This window comes from Patagioenas fasciata, chromosome 11 (genome assembly GCF_037038585.1).
Source record: "Patagioenas fasciata isolate bPatFas1 chromosome 11, bPatFas1.hap1, whole genome shotgun sequence".
Lineage (NCBI taxonomy): Eukaryota > Metazoa > Chordata > Aves > Columbiformes > Columbidae > Patagioenas > Patagioenas fasciata.
Genome location: NC_092530.1, coordinates 19370043 through 19383906, shown reverse-complemented (window position 1 = coordinate 19383906; position 13864 = coordinate 19370043). Strand labels below are relative to the sequence as shown.

Genomic DNA, 13864 nt, shown 5'->3' with positions numbered 1-13864 from the left:
AGGATGTCTAACTTTCAAGTATGAACACGCTGGCCTTAATGGTTTCTAAATGGAAACTTAGACTCCATAGAGCTTCTGTTTGGGGAAGCTTTCTTCCTTCCCCGCTGAGTGAAGGCTTTTTCCTGTCCCTATTTAAGCTTAGTCTTAAAAAAAAAAAAAAATGAAGGCACGAAAACAAAGATTAAACCCTCGATAGCTATTTGTGTTCACATTACAGTTTGGGCACTTTGGTGGCTTTGCCAAAGATCCTTGTGACCAGGGACCTTTCAAGTCCTGCATTCCCCAGTTCCGGATGGCCGTGGTGCTTTGTGCCAGTGCCGAGGCGCAGCCCCAGGGCAGGGGCTCTGCCGCCATGTCCCTGCAGCCTGATCATGCCACCGAGACAGCCCAGCTCTGCTGTCTCCCAGAGGCAGCCTGGAGAGAAGGGCTGCTCTTGGCTACTGTACGGGCTGGGAGCCAAGCACGAGGGCACGGGCAGCAGCCGGTGCCTGGCCAGCAGGGACAGACACAGGGGGTCCAAGCACCTGCAAGCTTTGTAGTTGGCCCTGGCATCGTTTCCTATGTCATTTATGCAACATTTCAAGCTGTGCAAAAGGAGGGCAAGGGGTCAGGCTCAGCCTGTTGCTTCTCTTCATGTAGGCACACTGGCGGGTTATGTGCGCTTCCCCCTGCCCAAACAGTGTCAGCCAGCAGCTCGCTTTTCTAGTGCGTGAGAAAAAAATGCAAAGAGAGTTATTTTGTCCAGCCCTCTTAAAGGGAATGGAGACTCATCTATGGCCATGAAATTCTTCAGCCTCCAGAAGTTTCCAGCCTCCATTTTCTTTTGCTTCCTTTCCCTGTCCCAGCCCATGGGAGCCCTGAGGGGTGCAGCTCTCCCTCGGAGCTCTGCAGCCCTCTGACATTGCCAAGCACCATTGGCTCTGGAGCCTGTAAAGGCAAAAAGAGGTGAGCGCAGGGAGCTGCGAGAAGGGCACCAGCCTCTGGAAGCAGTGTGGTACCTCTCCCCTTGAGAAGGGATAGGAAGACCAAAGCATAGATTTGTTATTGAGATGTAGGAAAAGCCCTTCATCTTGTGGCCCAGCTGGGAGCCAGGCTTCGGTCTGGGAAGGGTTGTGCCGTGCATCATTTCTTAACAGGAGGTCTGTGAGGTGGCTTCTCCAGGCACAGCCAAGGGAAAGCCAAGAGGGTCTGTAGACGTGCAGGCACTGGGGGGGCTCAGAGCAGCCTGGAGGGACGGTGCCAGCGCCTCTCAGTTCCACACAGCTACCTTCCTGCAGGGGCAGAGCCAGGACTCATCCCCTCCTTTGCCTTGGGCATGGGGAGCCTCAGGAGTAGGTTTCTGTCCTGCGTCGACCTCAGAAGTGCCCACAGGTTGCTGTGGAGGAGCTGCGTCATTTCAGGTGCTTTGGGAGGTGATGTTTTTGGTAGCTACGTGATGGGCTCTGGGTTGGTGCAGTAGGCAGCCCCAGTGTTGGGAAAAACCAGCATCTCTGCGAAGGGCAGGGAAGTCTGGCGTGAAGCAGATGAGTGTGTCGGTGCTTATCAGGGTGAGTAGCGGGGAGCACGGGCTCGCTGTGTGTGCTGGACTGGCAGGGCCTGGACTCGCTCCTGTGAAACGAATTCTTTAGTTTGGTGCGAACTCGTTCCCCTGGCAGCAGGAGCCTGTTGCTGCCCAGGCATCCCGCAGCCGACCCCGCTGCCGCGGCAGCATCGCAGCACTCATCAGCATCCCCGAGCTGGTACCTGTGAGTTCACAGCTAGCACCCAGCACTGTGGGGTCCTGCCACAGAGCAGCTGCTTTCATAGCTGTAAATGCACAGCTTTCTCTGTGGTTTAACACCCTTCTAAAAAAAAAAATCAAAGCTGATGGAGCTGGACTACAAGCAGCTCAGTGTGTCCGTGCTGTTTAAACGTTTCTGTTGGGCATCTCCCCACTTGGCCTCTGCCCCTGAGAGCTTTCAAAAGTATGTAAAGACTGAATTTCACTTATCTCCAGAGCCATTTCCTTTTGAGCGTTACCATTATACCTCAGATGGTATGAAGCAAAGGATATTAAAAGGCATATTGACTTGTCACCGTGATCTAATCTGGGAAAGTTGCAGAAATAAAAGAGTTAAGTTAGCGCTTTGCTCCTCATGCACTAGCACAGCATCACAGATAGTCAACCCTGTCCTGCGCACCCCTTGCTGTGTGACACATGGTCCACACCGGCCTCCTGTGGAGACCAGCTCTGTGTGTTAGGCTTGGTATTTGTCAGCTCTGGAGGCTCCTGTTTGAGTCTTGTTGCTAGTTAAGATGGAAATGGCTTTATGTGTGGGCACAATGTAGTTGCTGTTGGCCTGGGATGTCTACAGCGCATTTATTTTGTCTGGAGGAGGTATGCAATTCCTGACTTTTGTGGGCTGGCCCCCATGCCGCCTCTTTGTGCACAGAATATCTTGAACCTTCACTTCAGTCTCCCTATTTGGCTCCCATGGGCCAGCCCTGAGAGCAGTCCTTGGGGAAACACCATAGGGCAATGCTCAGCCCTCAGAAGTAAGCTAATGTACCTCCTCTGTTTGTATTTAATTGCAGTTTTTCTTTTGGTTGGAAGGTTTGGAAAATCATCGTGTTTTGCAATTCCTACCTTTTCCCCAGCAGATGACAGCGAGAGAAATGGAGTTGAAGGGTGATTCCTGTAGATGTTTGGGGCTTGGCTGGGGGCTGCATGGGGCAGGTTGCTGCTCTGTCTGTTAGCTCCTGGGCTGTGGCTGCCACCGGGACCATCGTATGGTGCTCGAGTGCTGGTGCCTGAACACAGGTAAATGCAAGACTCTGCTTCTCTTAGCCCCCACAAGACCAGGGAGCTCTTGAATCCCGACCTTCAAACCTCATCCCCCTTCACCACTATTCCATTTGACTTCTGCTGCTGGCCAGATTTTCCTAACAGCTATCCTCTGCCTTGCTGACTTTGTACCTAGATCGATCTCTCTGCATCTATGCAGTGACCACCCTCACTCCCCAGGGTCCTCCTTGTGTCCCACCTTCCCCACAGCTTCCCTTGGGCTGAGCCCAAGGATCTGTGCAGCCCCCTGCACCTCTGCCTGATGAAGGGAATTCAGGGCATCTCCAGCTCTGCTGGGCTTTGGTGGTCCTGCTGCTATGGGGTGAGCACTATAGGGTCTGGACCTCTTTTCTTTCCATTTGTAAACCCTCCGAGCACAATCAGGGCTTGGTAAATAATAACAGTGTGATGAAATGGTTTAGATGGAAGAGGTCTGACAGCCGCCATTGAATGTGACCTGAATGCATAGCCCTGTTCCCTTTCCTCCCTGCATGCTGCAACCCCCTACTCCTTAGGGCATAAATTACTTACCATTCCCTATAGAATTGAGGGCATGGTTAATTCACCAGCAAGTTCCTGCTGCCCAGCAAAAAATGATGTTCTCTCTCCTCCCCTGGCTAGTAGAGGGCTTGGTGCATGCACCTGCCTGACTGAGGGAGGCAGAGGCTTTTCATTTTCAGACCCTCTGCTTATTTCTGAGTCTTGGGTCTTGTCTCACTCTCCAGCAGAACAGTCAAGGTGCAAATGTTGGAATATTTGCAAGTGGAAGTCAGAGCTAATGTCCAAACGCTTTCCTTGTAGTAGCTGGAATAGCTGGCCACAGGAGACAAGCAGGGATTTCCTGGTCTGAATTCCTCCTGACCACGTGTGACTTTGTTTTAAGCAGCCACTCACATTCGGCATCTCCTGGGTCCCATCTGGAGCCTGAGTGGGAAATTGTGCTTCTAGCAGTATTTTGAGATGTAAAAATCACTAGTGTGGAATGGCTGCAAAGGATGCTCAGTGCACAGTGAGCAGGCTAGACAAAATGTGTCCTTAGGGCTAACCGCTGTGAGAGCAAGGCAATGTGATGTGTGATTTGTGGGCTATTAGTAATTCAACAAAGACACTGCAGTGGGGCTCAGTGGAGGACTCGAACTGGACCTGCAAAAGCCTCCATAACATTATCATACAGAGCACTTCTCACTGGGAGGGATCCAAAGCATCATTTGTGGAGTTGAATTCATTTCATAAATCATGGGGCATGTGATGGGCTACATTCACTTACGCTGCATCTTCTGCATCCTTCCTGGAAACTCATCTAATAAGAGCTGGCCTCTGGCACGTCAAGGTTCAAACATCCATCGTTTGTTAATTGCTGGCAGTAGAAGTGCTTCTTTTTTGCCTTTAAATGTTGAATCCCTTCCTAGAATTGCACTGGGGACTAATAAAAGCCAGTGCCAGGTTTAATATATGCTATCTCACAAATTATCTGGATTAAATACAAGAACTATGTACTGCCAGAGAGGGGATATTCCCAGCTTAACATTGCTTCTGGGCCATGGAGATCCCAAGACATTGGACCTGAAAATTGTGATTCTCTTATGTGTGTGGGAGGGGTTTGGCTTGAGTGCTTGAAGTGGTCATATTTGCCTGAGCTAGAGAATTAATTGCCATAAAAACTATGGTTTTGTAACCAATAGTTACAGCTGCAGGAAAGATCAGAAAGCATCTGAATAAATCAAATTAACTACCTCCTGCTGCATCCATATGAGAGCAGAACCTTTTAGGGCAAGATTTATACCACAGTCCGGTTAACCACTAACTTTCCCGCCTGTGAAATAAGGACAGGGGAAAGTTCAGAAATACAATCAGCTAAAACAGCAGATGCTAGGGACTGCCAGACTGGTTTATGTGAGGAAGTTGGTCTCTGTCAGGAGCCTATAAACCCAGAGGAGGGCAGTGAGGAGACAACCTGCTCCAGAGAAAATAACATAGACTCACAGAGGCCATTGGGCTGTGCAGTCCAATCACCCACGTAACTGGATGAACAGTGGTTCCTGTCATTTGCTGCACTAGCCCATATCTTGACTTGCTTGCACCTGACCTTGACTCTGATGTTTCTGATGCTCTAAGGCAGAGGATTCACCTCCCCTTGTAGCTCGTGTCTTTTATCGTTTCCCCCATCACTTTGGACTGTTGTTATCCACACAAGCCTTGATAATGATGATGTGAATCCTGACTCACCCCTGGCCTTCCAGATTTTCATGAAATCTTAGAATACCCTGAGTTGGAAGGGACCCACAAGGATCATTGAGTCTAACTCCTGTCCCTGCATAGGACAACCCTGAAATTCACACCATGTGTCTGAGGGAGTTGTCCAATCACTTCTTGAATATTGACAGATTCAGGGCCCTGACTGCCTCCCTGGGGAGCCTGTTCCAGTGCTCCACCACCTTCTTGGTGAAGACCCTTTTCCTTGTGTCCAGCCTAAACCTGCCCTGGCACATCTTCCTGCTATTCCCTCGAGTCCTTCCAGATTTTGCACCACTTGCTGTTGCACACAAGCAAGGAATGTCCAGTACTTAATCTTAAATTTCTCACTTTTTGCTGCTTCTCCCTCACTCTCCCACTCAGAGGCAGATGCCTTCCCCTGCTCCCTGGCTCCAGCAGCCACACCACCCTGCCCCCTTTATAAGGGTGTGTTATAACAGGACAAGGGATAATGGCTTTAAACTAAAAGAGGGAGTATTCAGACTAGGCATGAGGAAGAATTTTTTTTTTTTAATGATATAATGAGGGTAGTAAAATACCGTCCCTGGCCAGAGAGGTGTCAAATGCCCCATCCCTGGAAGCATTCAAGGCTGGGCTGGAAGAGGCTCTAAACAGCCTGATCTGGTTGAAGATGTCGCTGCTCATGGCAGGTGGGTTGGACTAGATGAGCTTTGAAGGTCCCTTCCAACCTAAACTATTGGATGATTCTCTGATTCAGGAGGTTGCGGTGCTGGACAGCTCCGGCGCGGCGGGTCCCGGCGGGCGGCGATCGGGGTCTCCAGCCGCCCCCGCCCCTGCCGGTCCCGGCGCTGCAGCCTCCCCCGTGCCCTTCTCCCGGGAGAGCACCCATCCCCTTAGGGCTTCGTCCCTGCCTTCAGCTGCCTGCACTTGCCCTCTGCACGTGTGATCCTCCTGCGATGTGCAAGCAGGTAATGGGCAGCGCAGGAGGAGGGGAACCTGAGGCCAGGTTTATGATGAGCCCTTCAAGAGAGGGGGGATACATGGGGCGGGGGGGCGGGGCGGGGAGGATGAGCCGGGGCTGCCGAGCAGAGTGTTTACCCCAGGGATGACAAGGATGAGGGAACAAACTCTGCTGCCTCTCCCAGGGCATGGTGACCCTGTGCTTAGAAAGGTCAGCAGCAGCTGCTGGAAGGTGCATGAAGGCCTTGGGGTGGTCTGCTGGCAGTATGTCCCTCCCTCAGGAGGACTTCCTTCCCTACTCCTCCTGTTTCTTAATCCCTCAGTAATGTGGATTTCAAGTATGTTTTTGGTACTGGTAGGATTTTGGCCTGAGTTTCCAGTCTTGCCTGTCTCCTTGCCAGCAGCCAAGGCCATGGAGTGTTGGGGACACACCAGGCCTGAGGGGACTGATGATCAGAGCTGTGCTGTGGCCCTGCTCCCTTCCCAGGGCTTTTGGGCACCTGGAGGAGGGACAAGAGCAGACCTACTCCTGAATTGCCCTCTTCTGCCTGTGGTGGCACAGTCAGGGGAGAGGCAGTGCACTGCGAAGGGCTCGGTCCATCGCTCAGCTCGGTGACATCCCGCTTTTGTCTCCTCACAGGCCAACCCTGCTCCCACTATTGTGAACACAGACTCGCTGGAACAAGGGCTCTCTGTAAGTCTGCTGGTTTTATTTTGCTTCCTTTGAACAAGCGGTGTGTTTTTCCTGCTTGGCAGTGCATGAAAGGCTCCTCCAGCCCAAGGAGACCTCAGCAAGGTGGCAGAGGTGCTTCGTACCTGCGCGGTGTCCCCATAGCACATCCCACCCCCAAACCTCACTGGGGCTGGGTGATGCTGAACAGAGCCAAGGACAGCAGCAAGTGATGCTGGGGACTCCAAGACAAAGAGAGTACAAGGCAGGAGGCACTTGGAGGGGCACACTGTGGGGTAAGCAGGCATCAGAAAAGCAGGGGGAGCTGGGCTGGCTGGCTGCACTCAAGGTTATCCTCAGCCTCCCATGCAGGGTGTCTGCTCTGCATCTGTTACCTTGCCGCACGGCCTCAGCCCCTTCGGCAGCCTCAGGTGGGAGACAGTTCTCGCTGGGTACTTGAGGCATCACACCTGCTGGTCCTCAGGGCAGCCGAACCCATCAAATGCTGCTCTTCTCCCAGTGAAGGCTGCCAGCAGCTGAGCAGTGCTTGGTGACTGAGAGTGTTTGCAGCTACAGTACATTTGGCACTCTTGGTGTAGTATAAAGATAATCCTCCTCAGTTTGTTGCAGAGAGGGTTTGTGCGCTGCTGCATCCCTTCCCAGAACATTTGCAAATCATTCCTGCTGGGGGGATGGAGGGAGCAGGTTGGCCAGTGTGCATTTCTGCAGCATTGGCGCCATGCTCGTGCGGTGCTCCCCTTTATTCCCCCAAGGGAGCTCAGTTGACAGCTTGCCAGGGCTGGGTGCGTTGCACCTGGTTTTCTTCTGATGCAGCAGATTTCATCTGCCTTCCACGTTAATGAAGCGGCACCAGGACTCAGAGCTGGGGTTGGTTTGTCTTTGGAGTCATGGTGGAGGGCTGCAGGTGACTTCTGGTGGTTGGACTTTCCTTGTTAAGAACTGCAGATATGAGCCCACAGCCTCTGCTGGGGTCAGGGTGCATAAGAGCTGTGCAGGGCTGGTTGGACAGGGCTATGAAAAAGAAACAGAGCTCAGCTGAGATCTCTGCAACCCTGGCTGAATGGTTTAATTATGCCTTGGGTGTTGAACCAAAGCCACCTGGCATTGCAGAGGAAGGTGACAGTGCCTCTCTTCGTGTGGTAGTCCTAGTCCAGCAGCCTTGAGTAAATGTGGCAGAAGAGAGTTGCTGTCCCCAGAATTTTCATTCTCCAAATGCACAGCATGGCAGAGTGTTTGTGGGGTTGGACGTTTCTTACAGTGTGCTGGGCACCCCAGCTGTAGTGCAGTGCAACATTGCAGCCTGCTGTCAGTGCTCATCTGGCTGGTGGTGTTCTATAGGGAACTAGACAAAGGACAATTTCTCCTGGAGGGGAAGGACACACTACAAGGTTGGACAGTGATGAGTGAGGGATGTGCTGTGGGCAGGGATGGCAAATCTTTTTTAACATCTGTTTCGTACTCTCCCTCCCCTGGGGGAACAGTGCCTGCTCACCTTTGCAGCCAGCAGCACCAGATCCTTCTCCAGGCTCCAGCCATGCCTGTCCCTCCTCCCTGCCTATGTGCCCAAGAGCAGCAAGAGGTGACCATGAGGTCCAAGGACAGGTTCTATCACTCCAGGCAGGCTCCCGATCCCTGTAGAAGCCATCATCAGGGAGCCCATTCATGGGGCCAGCAGCTGCCTCTTCCCACCACAGTGCACTCCACTTTCCTGCCCTCCTGGCTGCCTTCCCCTACTCCATCTCATTAACTCCACATCCCTCCCACCCCTTCTCCCTGTGCCTTGGCTGCAGCACCTTCTTGCCATGATGGATGGGAGCTCCCTTCCTGCAGCCCCTGGGTGGGTTTGTCCAGGTTTCAGGGGCTGCTCTGCACCCCTGGCAAGCACCAGCATCGTCCTGGGGTGGCAGACATCTACCCCATCCATCCAACTCCAATAGCATATGCCCAGAGGGAATCTGCCCTGTGGTGGTCAAAAAGAAGGGGCAGGTTGTGGCTGTCGTCTGCTGTGCAGAGCGGGGACCACCAGCCCCATGCCCAGGCAGGTGCCACCTGTGGAGTGTCCGGAGGTGCCTGTGCCCAGGGCAAGGGAAACACCTCACTTTGATTCCTCTCAGCCTCCAGCCTGGAAACCCTCTCAACCTCTGCTTCATGTCGTACTAGCACAGGAATGAGCCCTGCTCTGTCCTTTCCTTCTCCGGGGTGCTAGGCTCCTCAGGCTTCAGGGAGAACACACCCCTAAACCTCCCATTCAGCAGTTTTCCAGGTCAGCAAAGGAGCAACAACAGGCTTGCTGCAGAAGAGCGCACCAAAATGACAAATCTGGAAGCATGTTTTTTTTACAAACCCAAAAACTAAAGCTTGTTGGTACGGTATATATTTGGAAGGGTTAAAGTCACATCTTCCAGTCTTTAATTACTTAACTATTCAATGCTTTCCTTAATGATAAACAGATGGATGTAGTCTAGTTCCTTCCTGTTCTAGCTCCATTGATTGCATTGGACTAGCTGTTGGGCTGAATTTGGCCCCGGCTGTTTATCAAGAAGTCTGCTCCACATTTCAGTCTCTCTGTCCACCCACCTCCGTCCCCAAGCGCACGTGGCACCAGCAGCATGGTAAGGTACAAGCTGCAGCACTGGGTCCCACTCACCTCCAGGGGCAGAGCTCAGCGCTGCTGCCTGTGGCTTGCGTGAAGCCCAGTACTCCCCAGCGTGCAAAAACTCAAATAAATCCTTATAAAATGCCTACTGTATTGAAAGTATCCCTTGAAGGGTAAGGATGAGTGTTGTGGGGGTTCATCCATGCCAGCCCCAGGACATTGCTCACAGTTTCACCCCTTAGTGTATTTTGCCCAGCAGGTCCATAGCAGGGAGATGGAGCATCAGAAGCCCACTTCCCATGGCGGACAGGGTCTCTGAGTTTCAGAGCTGCCTCTTTGAAGCAGAAATAATTTCTTGCTGCCCATGGTGCACAGCAACTGCTGCCAGGCAGTCCCGAAGTCAGCAGGGAAGGTCACTCCAATGGCCTTGAGGAGGTGAAGGTTTCATAGCCTGGGTCCTTGAAGCCCTCCTATGGTGCCCCACTGCCCAGCAGTGAGGTGCTACCACCTCTTTGACCTCTAAAAGCCAGGACTGAGGAACCCAGTTTCTTCCCAGGCTTGACCCCAGCCTGTGAGCACCATGGGACGCCCAGGCTCTGCCACCAGTGAGTGCAGAAGCAACCTCCTTGTGCAGCATTGACTCTGCTGCCAGGGTCCCCAGCCGCAGTCACTGCAGGGTGGGGGACAGCAGAGATGACAGTCATGGTCCAATGCCTTTGTGCAGGGCAAAACTTGCTTGTAAGCCTGGCTAAAAAAAAAAAAAACCCATAAAAAAATCAAAACTAAACTGCTACCCTCACACTTTGGTCCCAAGCACTGGTGGTAACACATCCCACTGCCAGTTCCTTCAGACAGTGTGGCTGTGGAACCACCTGAGCTGTGTGCTGAGGCTCTCAGGCTTCAAACCCCTTCCTCTTACCCAAGCTCAGCAGGCTTGTCTCCGTGGCCCTCTAGCAAAAGGCTGACCAGAAGTTAAGTGTTTATTTACTCTGTGCACACAGCCAACACTGTGGGCAATGCACACAAAGGGGGCTGAGGCCAGGGGTTACCTGGAAGCGAGTCAGTAGGTCTTGATGCTGTGGCAGGACGTGTGGATACAGGGAGGAGAAGGGAGGGAGCTCTTGACCTATTTTCTCTGGGCCTCCTGCCATGTGCAGGCAGGGAGAGCTCTCCCTTGCCAGCACTGCCGGTGCCAGCCCGGAGGTGCCCAGCGCACCTGCTGCCCCAGCACGGGGCTGATGTCCTTGTCCCTCACTGGGGCACACGTGAGGCATCGCCAGGCACCTTCTGCCCCTGATTCCGGCTGACCCTCACCTGGAGCCCTGTGTGCAGTTTGGGGCACCACAGCACAGAAATGATAAAAAGCTACTGGAGAGTGTCCAGAAGAGGGGTACGAAGTTGGTGAAAGGTTTGGAAAGGAAGCCGTATGAGGAGCGGCTGAAGTCACTTGGTTTGTTCAGCCTGGAGGAGACTGACGGGAGAGCTCATGCGGTTACAGCTCCTCACAAGGGGAGGAGGAGGGGCAGGTGCTGATCTCTTCTCTTTAGTGACCAACAACAAACCCGAGGGAATGGCAGGAAGATGTGCCAGGGGAGGTTCAGGTTGGACATTAGGTAAAGGAACTTCACCCAGAGGGTGCTGGACACTGGAACAGGCTCCACAGGGAGGCAGTCATGGCCTCAAGCCTCACAGTGTTCAAGAAGCGATTGGACACCCTCAGTTGCATGGTGTGAATGTTGGAGTTGTCCTATGCAGGGACAGGAGTTGGACTTGATGTTCCTGTGGGTCCCTTCCAACTCAGGGCATTCTATGATTCTGTGATTATGTTGGTACACAGCTGCTCCACCACCAGGCCCCAGCACCCGTTCCCATCGCATCCTAACCACAAAATAAGGGCCAGATCCTGCTCTGAAAGTGTCTGCAGGCAGCGTCATCCTTCCTGCAAGGTTATTTCTTCTTGCAGCTTGGTGGGCTATTTGGGTTGGGTTTGAGGAACCCCATCTTAGTCTTCTAAATTTGGACTCCTTTTTTAATTAAAAAAAAAAATCCCGACTCTCTAGCAAATTGCAAATCGCATTCCACGTGCACTGGTGCGATGTTGGCCGGCGGAGCCTGCAGACAGCTTGCAGTAGCTCTGGAAGGTGTGTGCTCTTCTGTTTATCGAATGAGTGTTAACTCTGCAGCCTTCTGTTGATGATTTAAATGTCATCACCACTAACTATTTCCCTGCTGCTCCAAACACAAAAGGGAAGCAAAGGCCAGCGAAGGGGACCTCTTCCTGAGCCCTCAGGTGGGCTCACTGTGTGGGAATGGCTTGGAAAAAAATACCTTTACTCTTTCCCATGACAAATCAGATGGTGCTTAGGATCAGGATACCGCAGGAACAGCTAATTAACCTCCAACACCCCTGTTAGCTCTGCAGACGTTACACGGGGAAATGGGAGCAGGGTGAGGTGTGCTCTCCCTGCCCATGGGTGATGGAGCTGGGCGGCTCACACTGAGCCCGTAGCACCAAGACAGCCCCAAAAGGGAGCTGGTGGGGCACAAAGCACCAGTGAAGGAGAGGAGGAACAGCCTGCGGCAGAGCCAGGTCATGGCGGCTCCGGTGGGTGCCGCGGGTAGGTTTTGCCGTCAGTGAGTGACTGGTATTCAATTTTCCGACGCTGGAACGTTTGCTTTGTTGGCTTGTTCCCTTGGTTACGTGGTATATATTAAGTTCTCCATTTGGCTTCCTTATGCAATTAACTGACGTTCTGTTGCATGGATTTTAGAAACGTAATCAGAGCTAAAATTTCATGGTCAGACCTGGCTGACCCCGGTGTGCCCAGCTGGAGCAGGCTGCTCCCTGCACACACCACACCAGGTGAGCGCCGACACCACTTGCTTTCAGGGAGTGATGCAAAACACCGCTCAGCATTGGCAGCCCCAAGATTTGGGGAGTGGAGGTACCCCAAACTCACCTACCTGGCAGCAGGGTGTCTGTTGGGGCAGTGTGTCTGGGTGTCTGCGCCCCAGGCACTCGCCGGCAGCGCCCGCTCACTTGGTGGAGCTGACACACTGCTGGCTCCCTTCGCGGCTCACAGATTGTCAAAGTTTTCTGCACATCCCCATCCTGTAGGTATGTATGTGCTGTTCCTCTGCAGCCGTGGGTGTGCATATGGCTGGCTGTGTGGCAACTGCGTTGAATGCCAAAGCAGAGAGGACAATGTGTGTAGTAGGGAAGGCTGCCAGGAATCCGAGTTGCTGGAAAGCTGGGAAGAGGCGACGCCGCGCCCCACGCATGGGGCTACCAACTGTGGAGACGAGATGAGCCCAGAGGCTGTGGCGAGGGAGGCTGTGAGGGCGGCGTGGGCCAGCGAGCCGGCCCTGCTTGGGATTAGTCAGTACAGCAGCGTGCGAGGAGGGAAAGACAGCCTGTGACAAAGGGGGAGCCAGTGGCGAGGGAAGCAAGGTCCCCCTGCCCGTGGCAGCACAGCCCAGGGCCGTGCTGTGGCAGGAGGTGGCACCAGCCACATGTCCCTGTCCCTCTGAAGCTGTTGGGGATCCTGTTGTGGGTTAATCCCACCACTCCCAGTGCTTTTCTGCAGAGGGGTTCTCTTCAAGAGCTGACCAAAGCCTGTCCCAATGTGCTGGGAGGATTAGAGCATCCTGATATTGGAGTGTCTGGATTTCCTGGCCCTGAACCATGCCCCTGCATGGAGCACATCCAAGGAGGGACAACCCTCTCAGCCCATGTTTCCTGGAGTCCCCATCCCATCTCTCCACTCCAGACTCTCCCCAGCCTCATCCACCCTGAAGCGCGGTAGCCACAACAGGGTGTGGGATTGCATTGGCCTCACCAGGACTGAAGAAGGCAGGGGATGAGGCTGCATGTATCACCAGTGGCACAGCCCCATCCCAGATCTTGGCATCCAGAACTGCTCTTCCACCTGCATACCTGATTATTCCCACCTAGAAAAACTCCTGTTTCCTCTTCCTAGCTATAAATAGGACCTCACAGCTGCCTTGCTGAGTTTCCTTCCATGGTGTCAGATGATGGCTTTAGCATAAATGATGTTTGGTGTCCTCTCCATCTAACGACCCAGCACTGTGCGGTTCTGGAGGACGGCTGGGCTGTGCCTCCATGGGGGCGGATAGCAGGGACCTGGGCAAGCAGAACACAACTGATGTGCTGGCGCCAGAGAAGGGGACCAAACAAAGCCATGGCAGCTCTGGTTTGAGGTACAGAGCACATACAAAAAGTGGCTCTATACAATCTACAAGCTGTCAATTAAGAACGGGTGTAGAATCCACATGAGGAACCCTGCGTGTTGTCCAGGGGCCACAGGCAGAGGCATGGCTGGATGATGGAGAGGCATTTTCAACCTTAGCCCCAGGTCCCACCACCTCTGCTATGCCATAGGGACTTGTCCACACCCCATCCCTTCTTGCCTGGAGTGACTCAATTTGTGAGGTTGAGTCCAGTCCCCTCCAAAACTGTTGCTGTTGAGTGCAACTGCTCTGGATGTTCCAATAGCCAATTGTTTTGCAAATCTTGCCAAATTTTAGATGTCAACAGATGTTTATGGCCTGATCCTGA

General features: G+C 53.1%; 1 protein-coding gene across 14 annotated transcripts in view; it reads left to right on the top strand.

The window, feature by feature from the left end:
- The window catches only part of DLG3 (discs large MAGUK scaffold protein 3), a 79943-nt gene that overhangs the window by 32962 nt on the left and 33117 nt on the right, over positions 1-13864 (top strand). For 9 of the 14 annotated variants that reach the window (XR_010652142.2, XM_071813530.1, XM_065846950.2 and 6 more), the window contains one exon: positions 6639-6692. The exons of the other annotated variants lie outside the window; for them this stretch is intronic. Coding sequence is in view for 8 of the 9 variants with exons in the window: in XM_071813530.1 (XP_071669631.1) it covers positions 6639-6692 (54 nt within the window). In the remaining variant the exon portion in view is untranslated. The remainder of the gene's footprint in view (positions 1-6638; positions 6693-13864) is intronic. 14 annotated transcript variants of the gene reach the window in all.